General features: G+C 42.4%; 1 protein-coding gene across 4 annotated transcripts in view; it reads left to right on the forward strand.

The window, feature by feature from the left end:
• sr-bi (scavenger receptor class B type I) overlaps positions 1-24304 on the forward strand; it is a 35691-nt gene extending 11387 nt beyond the window's left edge. Inside the window, exons 6-14 of one of the 4 annotated variants that reach the window (XM_082957502.1) lie at positions 678-793; positions 1101-1267; positions 4776-4894; positions 16697-16770; positions 16981-17032; positions 17375-17522; positions 18543-18583; positions 19407-19465; positions 20512-24304. In XM_082957502.1, coding sequence (XP_082813628.1) covers positions 678-793; positions 1101-1267; positions 4776-4894; positions 16697-16770; positions 16981-17032; positions 17375-17522; positions 18543-18583; positions 19407-19460 — 771 coding nt within the window. In that variant the 3' untranslated portion in view covers positions 19461-19465; positions 20512-24304. 4 annotated transcript variants of the gene reach the window in all.
• The last annotated feature ends 638 nt before the right edge of the window (positions 24305-24942 follow it).

Here is a 24942-nt window from a genome sequence, read left to right on the forward strand (position 1 = left end):
AATGGGTCCTCCGCATTCAACCCAACCCCTCTGAATCAGAGAGGTGCGGGTGGCTGCCTTAATCGACATCCACGTCATCGGCGCCCGGGGAAGAGTGGGTTAAAAGCCTTGCTCAGCGGCAGAACGACAGATTTTTACCTTGTCAGCTCGGGGATTCGATCCAGCAACCTTTCGGTTACTGGCCCAGCGCTCCTACCCACCAGGCTACCTGCCGCTACTGTTAGAGTGGATGGACTTTTTTTCATTTGGTTCCCAACCCCCTCAATGGTCATGGTGCTCCCCCTATGATCATTCCGCCCCACCGCCTCAACAGGCTTTACTCTGCCTCCACACCAATGGACATTATTTATTCATCACTGCCACAGTGCTTATTATGTGTGTGTGTGTGTATATATAGTGCGATTTCTAATGTTTTTATGACCATTTTCATTATTTTATTTTACTTGTCCTGCATGTTGGAGCTCGAAGCCTAAGATTTTCACTGTACCCTGCAATCACACCGACAACCATGTACATGTCACTATTAAACTCTGAATCTGACTATCTCAGCTAAATCAATATAAAAATATAAAGTTTGACTTTAGTCAAATCCTGAATGAACTTTTTTTTTTTAAATTCTTTCCTGCTCTAGAAGGAGAGCTCAATGTGTAACGAATGTTTACCTTCTGTCTCTCTAGTTGATATATTGGAGGACTCCCCAGTGTAACATGATCAACGGTACAGCAGGACAAATGTGGCCTCCCTTCATGACCAAAGAGTCCACACTGCCCTTCTACAGTCCTGACGTCTGCAGGTAAACATGCTCTCAAACACTCACGTAGCCTAGTGGTTAGAGCGTTGGGCCAGTAACTGAAAGGTTGCTGGATCGAATCCCCGAGCTGACAAGGTAAAAATCTGTCGTTTTGCCCCTGAGCAGTTAACCCACTGTTCCCCGGGCGCCAACGACATGGATTTTGATTATGGCAGCCCCCCCCCCCCCCCCCCCGCACCTCTGATTCAGAGGGGTTGGGGTTAAATGTGGAAGACACATTTCAGTTGAATGTGTTGTGACTAGGTATCCCCCTTTCCCTCATGCACTTTCTCTCCCTCTCTCTCTATAGGTCTTTGGAGCTGGTGTACCAGCGTGAGGGGACAATGAAAGGGATTCCCCTCTATCGCTTTGTGGCTCCTAAGACTATGTTCGCTAATGGCTCAGACTACGCTCCCAATGAGGGCTTCTGTCCCTGCAGACAATCTGGCCTCCTCAACGTCAGCAGCTGCAGAGCCAGTGAGTGCAGACACGGATGCATATACTCTCCCCTATGTATTTATTTGGACAGTGGAGCTAAAACTTGTAGTTTGGCTCTATACTCCAGCACTTTAAATTTGAGATCAAGTGTTTCATATCAGGCGACAGTACAGACAGAATGTCACCTATTACTATTTGAGGGTATTTTCATACATATGTTTTACTGTTTAGAAATGAAAGCACTATGTATCAAGTTCTATTTGAGGAAGTCATAAGTATTTGGACAAATTCTCTGATTAGTGTATTAAAGTAGTCAAACGCTTAGTATTTGGTCCCATGTTTCTAGCACGCAACGACTACATCAAGCTTGTGACTCTACAAACTTGCGATTTTATTTGTATTTTTTGGGGGGTTATGTTTTGCCCAATAGGAACTGAATGATGACTGGAGTAATTATTTCTAAGTGAGTAGATGTTTCTGAGCACACATTTCGCTGCCGTTTTACCCTTTTTTTTTTGTCATGACCGACATGCCTTGTCTGGTAAACAGACTGGTGGAGGAAGTATGGCACACACACCGAGGAGCCATGCCGCTGTATAAACACATTTTAGAAACACTTGGGCATGAGACAACACGAGTCATTACACACTTATGTTCCCAATAGCACCCCATAGAACATCACATCTCAAGATCACACGAGCACTTGGGGCTGAATTGTAGCTTGAGAAATGCCCACATACTATAGGAATGTTTTGTATAAATCCTGATTCACTGTCAAGGGGAGATTTTAAACCAGCGATGGGCAACTTTGATGGGAGTGGGGGCCACAATCTGAACTCATCATGATGGGCCACAGTGGTCGGCATGTCCTTATCCATACACAAATTCAGTCAGAGCTGGCCTTAGCCTTTTTGGGTCCCTAAGTGAAATTCTGTTGGTCCCCGCACCCCACCTTGAGAGCAAAACGTTTTAGCATACCCCCCTTTCGACAGCACAGAGCTCCACGTTTTGGAGTTAATTTCCTGTAATTCTACAAAGAGAAAACGTTGCCGTTTGCGGCAATTCTACACATTTTTGCCATGGGCAGAGAGAAGAGTTTGTAATTTGTTACATTCCCCAGCAAGAAAACCCAATATTGTCATTCAAACAGAAGGGGAGCTAACAAATAGTAATTAACAACCAAATCTAAACAGGTGACTTTAGGAAGGGTTCTGAAAGTTGACTAGCAACACCTGGGACCTAAGACACCCACTAAATTTGCCCAAGAACAGGCAAACAAAATGAAAACCCAAACCAAAAAGTGGTGCAAAACAAAAACCGTTAACCAAAGTATTGTGTTCTTTTAGAAATCAAATGCGGAGGGGGGCAACTAAAGGTGTTAACCCTCCACATCTCTCAAGACACCTGGAGTACTGGGCCAGCCACTCTTAAATATCACATGGGCCAGCACTGATGAAACACCTTCCACTAACAAGTTGACAAACCAGCATAAGTATAACACATTCTGACTAAAGAGGTGACACCAATCGGTGTGCTAACGTCCAACCTCGAAATATAAATGGAAAAACCAAAGCCTGTAACAAATTTGTATGCAATTCTACACATTTTGCCATAGAGTGGAGAGAAATGTTTGCAGTTCAATGTGATATCTGAGTAAGTGATTAACTAAAACAAGTGGGGCCCGATAGTCTGTTATTCGACCATGATTACTAAAAGTTTGGATAGATTGGTAAGTTAGTCTAGCCATATTTTTTATTTTTTTTGCTGTCATGAGTTTATTGAGTGACTGACATAACAAGAGAAACTGCTGTTGCACATCCACATTTTGAAATTCTACTATTCTAACTCTCAGAATTGATCCGCATGCCTACAAAAGTTGGGCCACCAATTGCCCATCCCTGATTTTAAACTAAGTTCAAAGTTATGATTCAACCTCGTCTCACAAATACGCTACAGTTCAAAAGTTTGGGGTCACATAAAAATGTCCTTGTTTTTGAAAGAAAAGCAAACATTTTTTTTCTTTTCACTTTTTTAAAATAACATCAAATTGATCAGAAATAGTGTAGACATTGTTAATGTTGTAAATTACTATTGTAGCTGGAAACGGCTGCTTTTTAATGGAATATCTACATAGGCGTACCAGAGGCCTGTTATCAGCAACCGTCACTCCTGTGTTCCAATGGCACGTTGTGTTAGCTAATCCAAGTTTATCATTTTAAAAGGCTAATTAATCATTAGAAACCTTTCTGTAATTATGTTAGCACAGCTGAAAACTGTTGTGCTAATTAAAGAAGCAATAAAACTAGCCTTTAGACTGGTTGAGTATCTGGAGCATCAGCATTTGGGGGTTCGATTACAGGCTCAAAATGGCCAGAAACAGTCAGTCTATTCTTGTTCTGAGAAATGAAGGCTATTCCATGCAATAAATTGCCAAGAAACTGAAGATCTCTTATAATGCTGTGTACTATTCCCTTCACAGAACAGCACAAACTAAACAGAATAGAAAGAAGTGGGAGGCCCCGGTGCACAACTGAGCTAGAGGACAAGTACATTATAGTGTCTAGTTTGAGAGAGACTCCTCACAAGTCCTCAACTGGCAGCTTCATTAAATAGTACCCGCAAAACAACGTCAACAGTGAAGAGGCAACTCCGGGATGCTGGCCTTCTAGGCAGAGTTACAAAGCCATATCTCAGTCTGGCCGATTAAAAAGATTAAGATGGGCAAAAGAACACACACTGGACAGAGGAATATTAAAGAAAAAGTGTTATGCAGAGACAAATCTAAGTTTGAGATGTTCGGATAACAAAGAACATTTGTGAGACACAGAAAAAATAAAGGTGCTTGAAGGCAATGTGATGGTCTGGGGGTGCTTCGGTGGTGGTAAAGGGGGAGATTTGTACAGGGTAAAAGTGAACTTGAAGGAAGGCTATCACTCCATACCATACCCTGTGGACGGTGCTTAATTGGAGCCAATTTCTTCCTAGAAAAGGAGAATGAGCCAAAGCACAGGTCCAAACTATGGAAGAACTATTTAGGGAAGAAGCAGTCAGCTGGTATTCTGTCTATAATGGAGTGGCCAGCACTGTCACCGGATCTCAACCCTATTGAGCTGTTGTGGGAACAGCTTGACCGTGTGGTATGTAAGAAGTGCCTATCCAACTTGTGGGAGGTGCTTCAGAAACCATGGGGTGAAATCTCTTCAGATTACCTCAACAAATTGACAACTAGAATGCCAAAGGTCTGCAAGGCTGTAATTGCTGCAAATGATGGATTCTTTAATGAAAGCAAAGTTGAGGTCTCATTTATAATAAATTAAAAATTATTATTTGTAACCTTGTCAACATCTTTACTATTTCCTATTCATTTTGCAACTCATTTCATGTATGTTTTCTTAGAAATTCTTGTTTTCCAAGTGACCCCAAACTTTTGAACGGTAGCGTACTTGTTAAAAAGGAAATGTATGATGGTGAATGATAATAGTGGTATTGATGATGTTGATTATGATAATACAAGTAAAGGTGGCGTTGTATTAATATTGTGTTCCAGACGCCCAAGTGTTCATTTCCCAACCCCACTTCTACAATGCTGACCCTGTGCTGCTGGACTACGTACAGGGACTTCAGCCTATTGAGGACGAACACGGACTATTCATAGACATCCACCCTGTGAGTAACAAATACACGCTGTCCTGAAGTGGAACACTTATAAACTCAGCAAAAAAAAGAAATGTCCCTTTTTCAGGACCCTGTCTTTCAAAGATAATCCAAATAATTTCACAGATCTTCATTGTAAAGGGTTTGAACACTGTTTCCCATGCTTGTTCAATGAACCATAAACAATTAAAGAACATGCAGCTGTGGAACGGTCGTTAAGTTACTAACCACTTACAGATGGTAGGCAATTAAGGTCACAGTTATGAACTTTGGACACTAAAGAGGCCTTTCTACTGACTCTGGAAAAACACCAAAAGATAGATGCCCAGGGTCCCTGCTCATCTGTGTGAACGTGCCTTAGGCATGCTGTAAGGAGGCATGAGGACTGCAGATGTGGCCAGGGCAATAAATTGCAGTGTCCGTACTGTGAGACGCCTAAGATAGTGCTACAGGGAGACGGGACGGACAGCTGATCGTCCTCGCAGTGGCAGACCAAGTGTAACAACACCTGCACAGGATCGGTACATCCGAACATCACACCTGCAGGACAGGTACAAGATGGCAACAACAACTGCCTGAGTTACACCAGGAACGCACAATCCCTCCATCAGTGCTCAGACTGTCCGCAATAGGCTGAGAGGCTGGACTGAGGGCTTTTAGGCCTGTTGTAAGGCAGGTCCTCACCAGACATCACCGGCAACAATGTTACCTATGGGCACAAACCCATCGTCGCTGGACCAGACAGGACTGGCAAAAAGTGCTGTTCACTGATGAGTCGCGGTTTTGTCTCACCAGGGGTGATGGTCGGATTCGCGTTTATCTTCGCAGGAATGAGCGTTACACCGAGGCCTGTACTCTGGAGTGGGATTGAGGTGGAGGGTCTGTCATGGTCTGCGGCGGTGTGTCACAGCATCATCGGACTGAGCTTGTTATTGCAGGCAATCTCAACGCTGTGCGTTACAGGGAAGACATCCTCCTCCCCAATGTGGTACCCTTCCTGCAGGCTCATCCTGACATGACCCTCCAGCATGACAATGCCACCAGCCATACTTCTCGTTCTGTGTGTGTTTTCCTGCAAGACAGGAATGTCTTGGTGGAAGAGTGGGGTAACATCTCACAGCAAGAACTGGCAAATCTGGTGCAGTCCAGGAGGAGGAGATGCGCTGCAGTACTTAATGCAGCTGGTGGCCACACCAGATACTGACTAACTTTTGCTTTTGACCCCCCTTTGTTCAGGAACACATGATTTAATTTCTCTTAGTCACATGTCTGTGGAACTTGTTCAGTTTCTCAGTTGTTAAATCTTATGTTCATACAAATATTTACACATGTTAAGTTTGCGGAAAATTAGCGCGGTTGACAGTGAGGACGTTACTTTTTTGCTGAGTTTAGTAAGAGGAAATTGTGTCCCTTGACTATGGACTCGTCCCCTTTGTTCTAATAGGTCTTCGATAAGATTAGATCAGATTAGTGGACGGCGATGCACACAACAAACACACACACCTTTATGATCTATTAGGGTCAAAGACCAGTGGGTTTCTGACAGGCTATCATCCAGAGACAAGACGGCTCCAATGTGGCTCCAGTTTCGCAGTCAATCAATTAACCCCTGAACTATACCCTGATGGGTTTTATTTAGATGAAGAATGTCACTTCTCTGACAGATGCATTGAGTTCCAGTTAGATTTGCGATGATGGTTTTTAGCCTCCCTGGTCTGTATCGGGTGCATAAGTGTTTGGTGGTCTTTGACACAGTCGCCCCTTGGCGTCAAAGGTCAAATGAAATGTAATTGAATGATGACTTGATTTACGACTCTCCATATATCTGACGGGGGGGGGGCGCGCCACATTGTCTGACAGCCTGAAGCATCTGTGCCAAGTTCTCTCCCATTTATAGACCGTGTGTGTGCTTTTAATGGTGCGAATTGGGCCCATTCACGTTAATGTTATAAACGTATAACTCCGGCAGTAAAAGTGAGGCCATTTCCCCTTATCTAAATTGATTGTGTAAACACATCTGCTCTCATAGCCGTAGCGAACGTACACCGTACAGCCTGTCTTGACGCATACACAGAAGGCTTGGCCATAGCAATTTCTTAGAATTGTCCTCTAATTTTAGATACAATTTACTGTCCCCTGGCTGAGGGCGAAAAACTTGTTGGACATTCATTCTCGTATTTACATTTTTTTTGTGTGTGTTGGACTCATTTGTAGAAAAATGTTCATATCCACTCAATGTTTGCAGCGAACATCGTGATCTTCATCAACTGCAATCACAGAAAGCTTGATTTTAAAATACACTTGTGGGACAGCCAACGAGAGCAGATATCATCCAATTCTTTTTTTTGTCAGGCTCCTGTGCCAAGTTGGATATGGTGTACAGGCTGTACTATACTCTTTTCATAGTACATTTGTCATGTAGCAGACGTTCTTATCCAGAGCGACTTACAGGAGCAAAAGGTTATTCAGTGCCTTGCCTAAGAGCACATCGACAGATTTAAAATAAAAAAAAATGGTTTACCTAGTCAACTCGTGATGACTTGCTGTTGACCACAGCATGATTAGTTCTGTAGGGCTGAAGGCCATTAGTGACCGTGGTTGCTGGGGGTCCTTAATTATATACAGTGCTTTTCTGTGGCAGCAGTTAGTGTAAATGTCCTCTATAGATTGCACCAAAAAACATACAGAGCTGCCATCTTAACAATCCTCTAAGGCCTGGGGGTCATGTATGTGGTTTAGGTTGCCTGCCATGCAGTAATCCACCCAGTCCATGATGAAACTATAACAGTTCCCAAGTCTCAAAGTGAAATTCTCTGGAACAGACATTAGCAGCTAAATATCTAAAACGTGTGCATGCTATTGGTAAACTGTCTGGCACAGGACACGAAGTCAGTGACCTTTTTTAGCGATGGCCTAATTGGAATTGCAGCCTTTCTGTGTATTACTGTACTAGGAAATGGGTATTATGATGGTGTCATGATTGCTCCTATAAATAGATTAAGGCCAGATGTGAAGCTGACTGGTGCTTTTGGTGGTCCTGTACTGTTGCTGGCCAAAACACTGCAACTAATTATTGGCACCATGTCACAATATGGCTGTACAGATAAGACTGTGCGTCTGATCTGCTAGTATTTGCCCCAATAAAGTTGGTTTATGATTGCTGACTAAGCAAGAATCACACACTTGTTTTAGGTAACTGTACTATCACACCACTGACAATTATAAAAGCATTGCAGACATGGCAATAAGCTTTGCCCAGTAATTGGTTATATGACCGGTCTGTTGGTGTGTAGCAATTTTAAGGGCAGCGGAGGGGGGAACGACCACAGCAGAGTTTGAGCCAGTTACCTTTTTGGGTCCAGGGCTAATGCTTACGTGGTGTGCTACCAACTGTGCCAATTAGGGCCAGGTCTCTTGGTAGTTTACTTCCATACAAGAAGGCGTCGTTATATAAGTGAAGACATGGTTTGTAACTGCTGTTATAACGATTGGCAGTGGGATCAGACGTGGACTGTTGAGCAATGCATAGTTCCAGGAGGGAGAGGATATGGAGAGATGAAGGCTCCCCGATGTGGGATTGACCATCTGGGGTTGGATTGCAGCTTGACACCTAGTGGTCCCATCCACAGCCCCGGGCCACAACTCTCATAGAACTCCTTCCCGACAGAACTGTGTATGTCAAATCAAATGTTATTTGTTACATGCTTCATAAATAACAGGTGTTTGACTAAAAGTGAAATGTTTACTTATGGGCCCTTCAGAACAATGCAGGGATTATATTTTAGAAATCAAGGAATAAACACACACTGACTAACGATAACTTGGCTATATAAACCGGGTACCAAGTCAATGTGCAGGTGTACGAGGTAATTGAGATGTAATTGTAACAACATACAGGAACTCAAGTCCTTTTTTGTTCACCTGACCTAGAATTCCTCACAATCAAATGCCGACCGTATTATCTCCCAAGAGAATTATCTTCGGTTATTGTCACAGCCGTGTATATCCCCCCCTCAAGCCAACACCACAACGTCCCTCAAGTAACTTCACTGGGCTTTCTGAAAACTGGAAACCATATATCCTGAGGCTGCATTTAATGTAGCAGGGGATTTTAACAAAGCAAATTTGAGGAAAACGCTGCCGAAGTTCTATCGACTGTAGCACTCGTGCTGGAAAAACACTGGATCATTGTTACTAACTTCCACGATGCATACAAGGCCCTCCCCCCGCTCTCCTTTTGGCAAATCTGACCACGGCTCCATTTTGCTCCTCCCTTCCTATAGGCAGAAACTCAAACAGGAAGTACCAGTGCTAAGGTCTATTCAACGCTGGTCTTACCAATCGGAAACCACGCTTCAAGATTGTTTTGATCCCACGGACTGGGATATGTTCCGGGTAGCCTCTGAGAATAACATCGAATACGCTGATTCGGTGACTGAGTTTATCAGGAAGTGTATAGGAGTTGTTGTACCCACTGTGACTATTAAAACCTACCCTAACCAGAAACGGTGGATAGATGGCAGCATTCGCAAAACTGAAAGTGCGAACCACTGCATTTTAACCATGGCAAGGCGACTGGGAATATGGCCGAATACAAACAGTAGTCATTCCCTCCAAGGCAATCAAACAGGCTAAATGTCAGTATAGAGACAAAGTGGAGTCGCAATTCAAGCTGCTCAGACAAGATACGTTGTGTACTACATACGTAAGAGATTCTGTTTCTTTTCAATTTCTCGCATGGAATAGCCTTCATTTCTCAGCACAAGAATAGACTGATGAGTTTCAGAAGGAAGGTCTTTGTTTCTGGCCATTTTGAGCCTGTAATCGAACCCATAAATGCTGAGTCTCCAGATACTCAACTAGTCTAAAGAAGGCCAGTTTTATTGCTTCTTTAATCAGCACAACAGTTCAGCTGTGATAACATAATTGCGAAAGCGTTTTCTAATGATAAATTAGCATTTTAAAATGATAAACTTGGATTAGCTAACACAACACAATTGGAACACAGTGATGGTTGCTGATAATGGGCCTCTGTACGCCTATGTAGATATTCCATAAAAAAATCAGCTACAATTGTTTATTTACAACATTAACAATGTCTACACTGTATTTCTGATCAATTTGATATTTTAATGGACAAAAAATAATGTGCTTTCCTTTCATAAACAAGGGCATTTCTTAGGGACCCCAACTTTTGAACGGTAGTGTATAGGTAGGGATAAAGTAACTAGGCAACATGATAGACAATAAACAGTAACAACAGTGTGTGTGAATGAAGAGTTGGTGCAAAAAGGGCCAATGCATATAGTCCGAGTAGCTATTGGTTAACTTATGTAACTGTCTTATGGCTTGGGGGTAGAAGGTGGGTGGGTCGGGTGGTTGTGTGTTACAGTCAGGGTCTGTCACTATCTAAACTCAGGTTGAGATAATGACAGATCAATGACCTCCCTTCAGTCTGTTTTCAGTCATCTATTGATTTTATCTGTTAATGTTCACATATGTAACATTGCATATGAATGTAACTTATAGATATACTGATGTTAGTTAGTGGACTCGGTCGATAATGTTGAATTAGCGGACTGTTTTATGGCTATAGGCAGTACAATTTGAATGTGACAATGGTGGGGCGATTGCTCTTATTGACCAAAGTCTCATGTTGTCCAGTCATATTAGGGCTGGGACTTGCCAGAGACCTCAACGATACAATATTATCACGATACTTAGTTGCTGAGATATGTAGTGCGATTCTATATGTATTTGCGATTTAAGTTAGAAACGTGTTGCTCACTATATGCCTGCTGCAGAGGGACAAAGAATGCTGAAAACGAGTTTTGATCAGTCAGGGAAGTAAAAGTGCTGACATGTTGACTCACTATTTAACCCTGTGAGACCCAAGCATAGATCCAAATGAAGGGGAAAAAAACGTATTACTCATCAAATACTTGTAATAAGCCTCTTTCCAAATTTCAAATTCAAAGTCATTTTTATAAGACAATCTGCTGGAAGTGTTGCAAAAATGCAACATTGGGCTTCAATGGTAAAAAAAAAAACATTTTAAGATAACTGTGAAATTTATATTAAAATCACATGAAAATGGATCAAAAGCATATACATGCAATGGAAAATATTGTCTAATGGTGTCTACATTTGAAATTAAGTCATATTTAATTTGAAATAGCCAAATTGATCAATTTGACCAATCCAAATATTAGAATAAAAATACTGTCAAAAAAAAGTAAGCAAACTATTTTGTGTGTTTTCTATGTATGGAGAACATCTAACACATTTTTAGTAATATTCGGTTGGTGTTTCTGACTTAATTTGAAGAGAACCTTACTACTTACCATAAAATTAATGGTCTCGAAAACCACAATTATTTCAAAGATGGATATATCCATGACATTTATTTTAATGTGAAAAGTAACGGAAGTATTTGGTTGTCCATATTTGGAAGGGAAACGATCTCTCCAACTTGTCTATCAATATATGATCTTGACCCAATGTCTGTTTGGCAACCCTTTAAGCCCAATGTAATGTTTTTTTCTACACTTACAAAACTAACTCTTGCTCGGAATGTTTCTTTCTGGAGTTTTTCATTTATTATAATTTTTTTAACATAAAGGAACACACATTTTCAAGTCATCTACTTGTGAGGATGACTTACTACATGAGCTTGTGTAGGTGACCAGTGTGGTGTCAGATGCGTGGACAGTTTTCCAATGTTTCAGAGGCTGCGGATGCCACAGTAATCATACTGACACACAACAAATACTACTGAGTGATACGTGGGCCTAATGAGCTGCACTCTGTAGTGTTAGACTTTTAGTTTAGGAAGTGTGTTTTTGCAAAGTTGGGTCTCACAGGGTTTAAAAAGAAGCTACAGAACAAGCTATATGATAAATACTGGAGTTTTGGCTCAGGTACAACTAACTTGCGCTAGCTAACGCTACCTACCGTAAACAAAATTGAGTCATATCGATATCATCTAAAAAAAATATTACTAACTTTTTGGGTTGTTTTGTTAAGGCATATGGTGTGACGTGATAGGCAGGTATTGATGTTTCAGATTGGTTGACAAAACGACTCATGACTTAAGTTGTGAAAGTAGGCAGAGGTAGGTGTCTGCTTGGACAACGACGCCTTCTTCACAATCAAACTGCAGGCCTTTTTGCTCAAATCAGGTTTGGAATACTGACTGTCCAAACAGCAAGTTACAAGTGACCAAATCGGAGCTGTTTGTGTTCAAACAGCAGTCATTTGCTGACGTGGCTTTTCTAGACGGGTGAGTGCGCAGTGGTGTAGGCTGATTGGCGCTTGTGCTTCATGTCACTCAGAAGTTATGTAGCAAGCAAAAGGTATTTTACATTTTTTATTAGGATCCCAATTAGCTGTTGCAAAAGCAGTAGCTACTCCTCCTGGGGTCCACATGAAACATAATACAGCTCAAGGACAGAACATACTTTTTGTTGTAAACATTTTTAAGGCACACGTAGCCTACATATCAATGCATATATACAAACTATCTTGGTCAAATAGGGGAGGGGCATTGTGCTGCGACGTGTCGCTTTATCTGTTTTTGAAACCAGGTTTGCTATTTATTTGAGCAATATGAAATGGAAGTTCCATGCAATAAGGGCTCTATATAATACTGTACGCTTTTCTGAATTTGGGGACTGTGAAAAGACCCCTGGTGTCATGTCTGGTGGGAGAAGTATGTGTGTCAGAGCTGTGTATAAGTTGACTATGCAAACAATTTGGGATTTTCAATAAAATGTTTCTTATGAAAAGTGATGCTGTCAGTCTAGCCTTAAGTCTCAGCCAAGTGACTGGCATGCATAGTATTTAAAACAGTCCTCTGATTACAATTTAGAGCAAAATGTGTCACTCTGTACTGGACCAGCTGCAGCTTAACTAGGTCTTTCCTTGCAGCACTGGACCACACAACTTGACAGTAATCAAGATTAGACAAAACTAGAGCTTGCAGAACTTGCTTTGTGTGGTGTCAAGAAAGCAGAGCATCTCTTTATTACAGCTAGACCTCTCCCCATCTTTACAACCATTGAATCTCTATGTTTTGACCATGACAGTTTGCAATCTAAGGTAACGCCGAGTAATTTAGTCTCCTCAACTTGTTCAACAGCCACACCATTCATTACCAGGTTCAGCTGAGGTCTAGCACTTAAGGAATGATTTGTACCACATACAATGCTCTTAGTTTGAGATGGGTCTCACAGGGTGACAACGATGCCTGCCATGGACTTTTCCCAGAAAGGAAGAGTGTATTCTCAAAACAACTTATTCAATTTGCAAATCTGGAGCTGGTTAACAATCCACTCAACAACAATGTAGAGTCCACCCACATTTCCATGTGTTATTTCATGAACTTTGGAAGTTTCTTTCAAGTGCTGTTGCAAAAACCATCAAGCGCTATGATGAAACTGGCTTTGATGAGGACTGCCACAGGAATGGAAGACCCAGAGTTACCTCTGTTGCAGAGGATATGTTCATTAGTCACAAGCCTTAAATTGCAGCCCAAATAAATGCTTCAAGGAGTTAAAGTAACATACACATCTCTACATCAACTGTTCAGAGGAGACTGCAATTGCTGCAAAGAAACCACTACTAAAGGACACCAATAAGAAGAGACTTGCTTGGGCCAAGAAACACAAGCAATGGACATTAGACCGGTGGGAAATCTGTCCTTTGGTCTGGAGTCCAAATTGGAGATTTTTGGTTCCATCCGCCATGTCTTTGTGTGGTGTGGGTGAACGGATGATCGCCGCGTATGTATTTCCCACTGTAAAGCATGGAGGTGTGGGAGTGCTTTGCTAGGTACTGTCAGTGATTTATTTAGAATTCAAGGCACACTTAACCAGCATTGCTACCACAGCATTCTGCACCGATACGCCATCCCATCTGGTTTGCGCTTAGTGTGCTCATTTGTTTTTCAACAGGACAGTGACCCAAAACACACCTCCAGCTTGTTTTTTAAGGGCTATTTGGCCAAGAAGGAGAGTCATGGAGTGCTTTCATCAGATGACCTGGGCTCCACAATCCCTCAACCAAACTGAGATGGTTTGGGATGAGTTGGACCATAGAGTGAAGGAAAAGCAGCCAACAAGTGCTCAGCATATGTGGGAATTCCTTCAAGGCTGTTGGAAAAGCATTCCAGGTGAAACTGGTTGAGAGAATGCCAAGCATGTGCAAAGCTATCAAGGCAAAGGGTGGCTATTTGAAGAATCTCACATATAAAATATGTTTTTAACACTTTATTTTTTGGTTACTACATGATTCCATATGTTAATTCATAGTTTTGATGTGTTGACTATTCTACAATGTAGAAGATGGTTTTAAAGAAATTGACAAAAATAAATTGAATGAGTAGGTGTTCTAAAACTTTTGACTGGTGTATTCTGGCTGCATAGATTTTTCTATCACTTACAGTAGAATGTACAGGAAATATTTCCCCACAAAGTTCAGCGCAATGGAAACAGGACAGCAGGGCAAGGAGTAAAGTAGATCACTTTTTCCACATGTTACGTTACAGCCTTATTCTAAAATGGATTACATCAATCTACACACAATACTCCATAATGATGAAGTGAAAACAGGTTTTAGAAATAGACTGATACCTTATGTAAATAAGTATTCAGACCCTTTGCTCTGAGACTCATGAGCTCCGCTGCATCCTGTTTCCATTGATCGTCCTTCAAGTTTCTACAACTTGATTGGAGTCCACCTGTGGTAATTTCAGTTGATTGGGCTATATAAGGTCCCACAGTTGATGGTGCATGTCAGAGCAAAAACTAAGCAATGAGGTCGAAGGAATTGTCCGTTGAGCGCCGAGATAGGACTGTGTCAAGGCACAAATCTGGGGAAGGGTACCAAAAATTCTGCAGCATTGAAGGTCCCCAAGAACACAGTGGCCTCCATCATTCATAAATGGAAGACGTTTGGAACCACACATCTCCTAGAGCTGGCCGCCCGGCCAAACTGAGCAATTGGGGGAGAAGGACCTTGGTCAAGGAGGTGACGGAGTGCAGAGTTCATCTGACAGAGCACTAGAGTTCCTCTGTGGAGATGAGAGAACCTTCCAGAAGGACAACCATCTCTGCAGCACTCCAATCAGCCCTTTGTGGTGGAGTGGCCAGATGGAAGCCACTCCTCAGTAAAAGACACATGACAACCCACTTGGAGTTTGCCAAAAGGCACCTCGGACCGTGAGAAACAAGATTCTCTGGTTTGATGAAACCAAGAGTGAACTCTTTGGCCTCAATGCCAAGCATCACATCTGGAAGAAACCTGCCACCTACAGTGAAGCATGGTGGTAGCAGCATCATGCTGTATGTATGTTTTTCAGAGGTAGGGACTGGGAGACTAGTCAGGATCAAGGCAAAGATGAACAGAGTAAAGTACAGGCAGATCCTTGATAAAATTCGCCTTCCAACAGGACAACAACCCAAAACACACAGCCAGGACATCGCTGGAGTGGCTTCGGGACAAGACTCTGAATGTCCTTGAGTGGCCCAGCCAGAGCCAGGACTTGAACCCAATCTAACAGCTCTGGAGAGTCCTGAAAATGGCTCTGCAGCAACGCTCCCCATCCAACCTGACAGCGCTTGAGGATCTGCGGAGAAGAATGGGAGAAACTCCCCAAATACAGGTGTGCCAAGCTTGTAGCGTCATACCCAAGAAGACTCGAGGCTGTAATCGCCACCAATGGTGCTTCAACAAAGTACTGAGTAAAGGGTCTGAATACTTCTGATGTTTAAGTTTTTATGTTTAAATTTTTTTTTTTTGCCATTTCTAAAAACCTGTTTTTGCTTAGTCATTTATGGGCTATTGTGTGTAGATTGGGGTGGGGGGGACGGACAATTTAATCAATTTTAGATTTAAGGCTGGAATGTAAAAAGTGGAACAAGTCAAGGGGTCTGAATACTTTCTGAAGGCACTGTATATGCTGTATCTTTGAGTTCAGGACTTTATCTTAATCACCGTTGGCGTTTTTACACATTTTTCATTGTCATTTTTAAAATGAATAAGCCAGTGAACTGAACAAATCAGTTGATTTGTGAGGTTGGACTGATGCTCATTCTCCGTTTGAGCTCATAGTGGTGTGGTTGTGTCCGTATGCGGAAACAAGTGAGTGGAATGAAATTATCCTGGCAGGACTAGATGTATAGTTCTAGCTCTTTCCCTAAGCGTAATGACTGTCTCTCCAACTAAGAGGGCAGAGAGCCTTTGTCCAAATACTAAATATTTTTCCATTGGTCACCGCAGTATTTAGAGGACGCGCAGTGTAGACATCTGCTTTCTCATTAGATGTGCATTTCCTCTCCTTCAACGGAGCATTTGTTTACTTGCTTACTATAGCAAGTATTTTTGCGTTGACACTCGCTCTCCTGTTCTTATCCTTTTTCTCTTTTCTATCCTTTCTCTCCCTCTCACTTTTTGGATTGTTTGTGTGCAATTCAGGGGGTGAATGGACAACAAAAAAGATTGCAACTACTACCATACCTTGTTCAAAAGTACTGCAGTTTTTATATTTTTTTTACATTTTTCCCTTTTTTTTTCTTTTTTTCCCCCATGTGTATCAAGAATGGTCCACCACACAACGGACATCCAGCCAACTTGACACAACTGTGGGAAGCATTGGAGTCAACATGGGCCAGCATCCCTGTGGAATGCTCTCGAGTCCATGCCCTGATGAATTGAGGCTGTTCAGAGGGCAAAAGGGGGTGCAACTCAATATTAGGCAGTATTAATGTTTTGGACTCTCAGTTTGTGTATAGATATCTCCCTCCCTCTCTGCAGGAGACTGGTGTGCCTCTGAATGTGTCTATCCGTCTGCAGCTCAACCTGTACATGAAGGAGGTGTCTGGTATCACGTAAGGATAACCCTCAACCCCTCTTATTTATAACCACTATCTTCACCCCCCCCCAACCCAGCACTCCTCACATGTTGACAACTCCTTATCCCTGACCTTTAACCCCAAAGGCCAAGAAGCTGAAGGATCCCATTCAATCTGGAAGCTTCAGTTCTTTATTTAGAATGTATTTGTGTGCGTCTCTGTGAGTGACTGTTTATTTGTCTGCAGGGAAACAGGGAAGATCTCAGAGGTTGTGATGCCCATGATCTGGTTTGAGGAGGTGAGTGGTGATTAGACTATTACTGGGTTCGCTTACCCCCCCTAACCTGCTCTATACCTCTATTTCCCCCCCAACTCTCCAAACCTAACCAACACACTCTATCTCTCACCCATACCCCTAGATCAGTGTTTCTTAATCCTGGTCCTGGGGACCCAAAGGGGTGAACCTTTTTGTTTTTGCAATGGCACTACCAACCTGATTCCACTAATCAACTCACCAAAGACCAGGATTAAGCAACACCGCCCTAACGTGTGTGTGTAACCCTTTTAACAACCTCATAACTCTGTCCGCTCATCAGATTTGTGTTCCCTGTCTTTCTCTACATCTCTCTCTCTCGTGTAGAATGGTTATATGGATGATGCCACCGTGAAAACGTTCCACACCAACCTGGTGCTATTGCCAATGGTGATGGTGTACATGCAGTACTGTTTCCTAGCCTTGGGCCTGGCCACCGCTCTGGGAGCTGTACTACTACACTACAGAGGGAAGGTAAGGCCTCTACAGCACATGGTCACCGCTCCCTGCCTGTGTGGATGGGAACGTTTTGTGTGGTGTTGGATGGGAGAGAGTGAGAGTATGTGTGTTCACAAAACTGAATGTGCTGCAAGTAGTTGTGAGAGGGAGCGAAATAAAGAGTCATTCTTTGGTTTGCATGGGTACTAGGTACTGTGACTCTTGCACAGTCCTGAGCAGCCCTCTGTTACCCACCAGAGAAGAGGCTCTTCCCACAGCCTCGGCTAACAAACCAACACACTGGCGCTCCCCTTTCTAACCACCAGTAAGGGTGCTGTGAGGTCTCCCCCCCCCCCATCTCCCTCTGAGTTGCTGTAGACTGTGATTTATACTGTACAGTGGTGCCACTTGGGGACGCACACAGTGCCACCCCCACCGCCTTGCTCTCGTTAGACTAATCACGGGAGAGATGTCCTTAGCACACACTCATCCAAAGGCATATGTTGTATTTTACATAGCTAACTCTATACGTTAGCCAGTTAATTTGATAAACACATGAACATAACTCTCAAGCCAATGCTAGCTAGAGTTGGTGCAATGACTGGAAGTCTATGGGTATATACGAGAACGCTAGATTAGCGCAATGACGAAGTCTATGGGTGTATATACTAGCAGATACCCTCAGACTTCCAGTCATTGTGCTAATGCTAGTTTAGCATTGGCTCACGAAAGTACCTTATCTGACTTCAGCCTGGACACAAAGACATACAAATGGTATCCACAAGTTCATCTGACTCTGGGGAAGTAGATAAAGGGCCTCATTGCCAATATTCTTAAAAGCATACTTCAGGATTAAGTATGGGGTTATTTGGTGTATCAAGTCATTTCTATGCACATTTCAAGGTTATTTTAGTTTTGGAACGCTATGTTCCCCAGGGACCGTAAAGACTACCCATACATACAGTATATGGTTATGGCATGCACACACACACACAGGCATTTCAGGTCATGTGGTTATGACTAGTGTGGCGTGAATGGTTTTCTTTCTTGCAGGTGTTGTTGAAAAAAGATCTGCCTACAGTGATCGAAAACCATGGGGTTGGTCTACACATTAAACTGTTCCCAATCCCTCCAGAAAAGATGCCTCTATCAATCAGAAGAATGTGATGGCAATATGAATATAAAATGATATACCCTGACAGATTCTGATCGGCTTTGATTTGATAAGGACCCATCAGTAGGGAGGGAAGGCCAATTTTGGTCCTTGGGGGCTGCTCCTCGTGTGCAGGCTTTTGCTCCAGCCAAGCGCTTACACACTACAGTGTTCATGGTCTTTAGATTTTTAGTAAAGCTCTGTTGGTCATGTTGATGGAGAATGAAGACCGTGCGTACTGTTTGCTGAACCAGGTGTGTGTGGAAGCTGGGTTGTCGCAAAAGGCCTGCACACGCTGGCCTAACCGGACTGGAGTTCTCCTGATCATGGGGGAGAAAGATGCGTATAACGTGTCTGTTTCAGCCTGATTGTGTTACTGTACGAAGTTGATTTGATCAGAGGAATATGGAATCTGATCATCCCTTCTCAACTGGGTCAGGTGTCAATCAATCCAAATGTCACAATTGATTGGTCAAGACTGTCTGAGGTGCGTCATTAACCGATCGCATGAACCCTGCTTGCTCCACCTTCAATCTGTTGTCTTTCTCGGTTTTGAATCTGCGTACACACACACAAACTGCAACAATTAAAACGCACACTGCATGAACACACACATTCAGCCCATGATTAAATGACCCAATGGCTGAGTGACTAAATACTGCACTTCCTGTCTGTCAAATCAACCACCTGACAGCCAATCAGGTTGGTCAATGATTTCCTGTAGCTGCTTCTGACTGGCTCATTAGTAAAGGTCTGGCTATCTTTTAGGCAACGGTTAAAGACCCAGTAAACGGCACAGATGGACACATTTATCACGAATGACACAGGTAGGTTTCAAGCTGACATACACACTCACCCTTTTCCTGTATATTGTGTGTGTGTACGTGTGTACACCTTTTTTCTACAGGTCACACACGAACACAAACTGAGGACTCACACGAGGCAACACGCTCACCCATATTTAATTTATAAACATCACTATCATTTAAAATCAACAGTTGTCTTATCCACTGCTGTTGTGCCATGTTTCATACAACCCAGTGGTCTGCCCATGTTTGTTTTAAGTGTCCAGTCTGGAAATCTGAGCATGGTTTGAGCCAGAACTCTGACAGGCCACAGTTAACACATTCTCTTGCAGCAGACCCTCTGGTTGAATACTGCTGTTATACGATTAGGATCAATGTTTTTGGGAGTTTAAATGACATTAACAGAATGTGGATTACAGGTGACGCTCTGTAGTCAAACCGGTGTATTCATTACGGAAACAGTTTGCTTCCATTTGGTTCTTAAAAGGTAAACAACTCAACAAGAGTTTCTATTGAACATATTCAGGTAGGTTCCTCCATTTTTGTTCCGGTTGCTTCAGTTTAAGAAACTGTTTACAACAGAATCAGCGGAATGAATACACTCAATGTGAAATGAACTGAAAGAAGTGTCTGAAAATGTCTGTTTGGGACGAGGCATTATGTTTATGGGCCTTTTGTAGTGAAAAGGTGTTGGTGCGTTAGTTTGATAGATCATTAAAACGTTTGCTCTATGCCCACCACAGGAGGCTGGTGAGGGGAGGACGGCTCATAATTATAATAATAATAACTGGGATGAAGTGAATGGAATTGTATCAAATACAAGGAAACCATGTCTACCATTCCAGCCATTTACTATGAGCCTGTTCTTCCAAATTTAAGGTGCCACCAGCCGCCTGTGATGCACACATTAACTGAATGAAATGACAGTGGTCTCAGCTGCCTGGTTCGGCTCCGAAACAGACTTGATCCTCACTACGTTGACATTGTTGTTGTGCTTCTAACATCCGTTCTCTTATACCCTCGCTGCCTCTCCTGACTTCTCCCATCCCGTTTCTTTCTCCTGACAGATCATAAAATGTGAGAGGACTGTCATACCGGACGCCAGCGTGAGCACTTCATCCAGCGAGCAAACCCCTCTAATACAGGACCACGTGGACTAACACGCATGTAGGGCAGAGCTGCCTAGCCCAGTTCTGCAGGACTCTGTCTGCATGCGTTTTATTGAGACTGATGATCACTGGAACCCCCAAAACCACTGATTCTCTCCTGCTATCTATATCTCTCTCTTTCTCTCAGCTATAAACTCTCTCACCTGGTACAGTTCTCACCTGGTCCTGCATCTGCTCCGGGAGACTTTGGAGACCTTCATTCTGTTCAGGACTCACCGGTCAACAGGGAAGGGCAGGACCACCCCGGTTGGTGGTGGTGTCCCATCCAACCCTCCAATGAGGATTCACTCTCGGAATACATCATGGAACGTCACTGCATCCTCACTCGCTGTTATGTGAATTTTTTCCTCGTCTGTTTGTCCTTCCGTTTCTTCCAATGTTTTAACAACTTAGTATTATGTGTTTATTACTATTCCTGAAATGCAACAGGAAAACCACTCCACTATCTGTATTGTTCTGCTTTCCTCTCCTCTGGTCTGTGTAGAAGTTGCCTGTATGCACAGAGCTAGGATCAGAAAATCCTACCCTTAGCCTTTTAGGGGAAGAAATTGAAAAGTGACCCCCAAATCAGCACCTAAAAGCAACTTCATTCTACAATATCTCACCAGACCAAAGAATCAAAAAGTGAACTTGTTTCTGGGGTAAATTACAGTCAATTCAGGAAGTAGACTGAAATTCCAACTATCGTCCATGCTTTTCAATGAGGGGAAACTGGAATTTGGTTTACTTTCTGAATTGACTGTAATTTAGATGGGATTTACCCCCAACCCAGGGGCAAAGGAGATATTATTTGTCTGTTTACCTAAGCACAGTACTTGACTTGGGCAGGAGCTCACTGGAACTGAGTACTGGCAACTCAAATGTTCTTCTGCTTGAATTCCTGCACCTCCTATTGAATATTAACTCCAAAGTATTAAGGAGTTCCGGCACTTAAAAATAAACTGTACCTGCACCCAAAATGAGTACTGGCAAGTCAAACACTGGCCTAAACATGTCTATACCATCAGATGGGATTCATAGCAAACAGAAGGAAGGGCGTGTGAAAACAAAAGGGATATATTTACAATACATTTTATTTGGCAGATGCCTTTTCAGGACACTCAAGGACATCTTACATAAAATCTGGTGCTGTACATAAAATCCATTTCATTTAGGCCTATGTGATGAATTTGAATGAATTATTTACCGGGAAGTAAGACTGTCAGCTTACCAATTTCAAAATAATGGGGAGGGTTCTTGCACGTGTCACTTCACACTGATACCATGTGCAGTAAACCGTAGCAATAGCTGTGTAGGCTAGGCTGTGTAGGATACTCACCGTGAGCCAGCGAAGACTCACTAGCCAACAAAGCTCACTGTTTACATTTTTTTGTTTTTTAAGATGCCATTTCTAGAAGAGGATGTTGGAGCATATGCCATGTTTGATATTAGTGATTTCACCATGAAGGGCTTCCAGTCCCCCTCCTATATTACTCACGGATCTAATTTAAGGGCCTTTAAGACATTTTCAGTAAATCCAATCGGCGCTTACAATGCTGTTTTCATTCAACCCTTTTTATTTTTTTATTTTTTTGAAATGATGAAACGCTCTTCTCCACTTCGACTCATGGACATCAGTCCGGTGAAATGAAGTTATTTAAATGTATGCTCCGATGTGCCTCGCAAATAATAGGCTATTGTCTTACCCGTGTTAATAGTCTAGCTTGAGACTCATTTTGAAATAGAAGGGATTCTACGTTATTTATAAGGGTAGGCCTACATGGATAAAACTGGATCTGTTATTTATATATGAAAATGGGCAAATGCATGAACAGTCAAACAGTATTTCCAGTCAATGATTTTTAGGAATTGAATTGGAAGTAGAACTGTGCCCTGTGTTTCCCTGCCCATGCATTAGTTAGGCCCTATAGGCTATTGATCATTTAATTGTTCATCAGATTCTTCATATACAATTAATAGTATTCTCACCAATTTACATTATTGTCAATTTAATCTATTCTTTATGCTAACTGTGTGTCAAATTTACTTTTGATGTAGTTTCGTTGGGCTGTCGGCTGCACAGACCTGGTGGGCAAAGGGGGGGGAATGACATCCTCTTAATATCAACCAGAATTTAGGTTAAAAGCATTATGATTCTAACAACGATCATGTGTTGGACTTATTTAGGACAAGTCAAGGACAGGGGTGACAGCTTTAAAAAAAAAATGGCAGAGTAATTGAAAAAGTGATTTTCCGGTCAAAATGACTCTCGGCTCTCCTAGTGTTAAAGGGTTACGTTTGTGGCCGCCTAATCTACTAATCTCGTGGTTGCTGATCCAGGAAATGTGCCAAGCCTGTTGTGATTATTACTGCTATATCAGGGCGTTTATGTTCTAGTCTCAGTCTATTAATTATAGGTCTACGGTTTATTATGTGTAGTAGGTCTGAGTTTCTTTTTTTTTGTTTTTTTTTTGCCCACCTAAATTTTAGCGGGCCCTGCCATTAATGGATTTCTGCCTATGCCACTGCCTCAACCCATTATTTTTTTGTTGCAATGTTAGGAATAACGCCTCAGAGTAAATTAGTTGATCTAGAAATGTCCCTCTGCTGATGGCATAGGCACCTATAATGACTGACGTTTTACTACACCAATGTGCCTTTTCAATTGGAAACTTCTCCTTTGCCCAAGCCCAAATTGACTCCTAAACCCTTGCCACTCCATGTAGATTTGAGAGGATTGGATAGCTCTGGTAGCTCCACCTTGCCCTCTGGATTTTCACCATACAGCAAATGCTCATGGGCGTCCAAGGCTAGGGGCCAGGGGTCCATTTGGAATTGGGTTGTTGTTTATGGTGTGTCCTGTGTCTATTGTGGCCATAGACCAGGGGTGCTCAAACTTTTGGGCTTGGTGGGCCAAAATATAATCTAAGTGGTGGGCCACGGGCTGAACGTATAAGTATTTATAAAAGAATTTAAAAAGTAAACAATAGCTTTTTGTAAGCAAACATAAAATCACACTTCAAACATTGTAGCCATATAACTTGAAACCTAACCACATTCTGATTACCACCTCACAGGCAAGACAATTTAGTGTGTACCCTCCCCCCCAGGGGCCATTAAACAAATGTTGCCATGACTTATGCCATGTTCATATGAGTGTTTACTTAGTCACTCAATCAGTGAGAGGCCCCTGGTGGTTAGGGCCCCTGGGCACATGCCCTGCATGCCCAGTTGGTAAGTTGGTGATGAATAGCCTCCTACAAGGTTTAAATAGCTGGCTAGACTACCTTACCTAGCAATACAAAAGAATGTTACCCGACATGGGCTACATTACCATGAGAGGCCAAACCAAACGTTGTCGGCCCTGCCATAGACCATACTGTACACAGTAATAATTCTGTGAATGTAAAGAGCATAGTACCTAAAATGCTCGTGTCCAAACTATGGCTGTGTCTCAAATGGCACCCTATTCCCTATATAGTGCACTCTGGCCAAAGGTAGTGTATTATTAGGGTGCCATTTGGGACGTATATATTGGGAATAGGGTGTCTTTGGGGATGCACACAAGGGTCTGGGTGTGCTTTTTGACAACACAGGCTCTTTGAATGAGATTGAGATTTGTGAATTTATGCCGTCATACTCCTTTAAGTGGTGAGAATAACTTTGTAAATAAGTGAATAAATGTGCCATGAATTGGCATACATTACTTCCACTGCTGGGTTGGTCTCCTGTGGTATTTTCCATCAGGTGTGTGCGTGCCTGTGTGATGACTGTAAACATACTTTTATTGATTTTTAACACAAAGACCTGTTCATACTTAAAGTGCAATATAACCCATAATGCTTCAGATATGTGTTTGCTCTGTACGCATGTTTGTATGCATGCATTGTAAAAGTGGGTATGCATGATTTTGTGTGTGCTTTATTTATAATGCATACAAAGACATTGCATTACACACAGTGTGAATGTTAGTGTGTCCATGCATGTGTCTCAGGGTGGTGTGACATTCATGGGAATGACTCCAGTGGTCAACAGAATGAAGATGATAACGATCACAGCGGTTACTATGCCAACAATCAGGAACGAGCCACATTTTCACTCTTTTTCCTCAAAGAGCTTTGACTGTAAACACACACCAGAGAAAGAGAGGGGTGAGAGAGAGAATGGTAAAACATGCAATGTAGTCTATGGCATATGCTGAACTGCCAAGATCCCACTGTTTGGATAGTCCCTATAGATGCTCAGAATATCAAACGATCAACAACATCTTGATATGCAACAACTTGGAAAGGAAAGAGAGAGAGGTGGGAGGAAGAAGGGGCATAGAGAGTAAGAGAGTTGGTTTGGGAT

Source organism: Salmo salar, chromosome 11 (assembly GCF_965601325.2).
Source record: "Salmo salar chromosome 11, fSalSal1, whole genome shotgun sequence".
NCBI classification, from domain to species: Eukaryota; Metazoa; Chordata; class Actinopteri; order Salmoniformes; family Salmonidae; genus Salmo; species Salmo salar.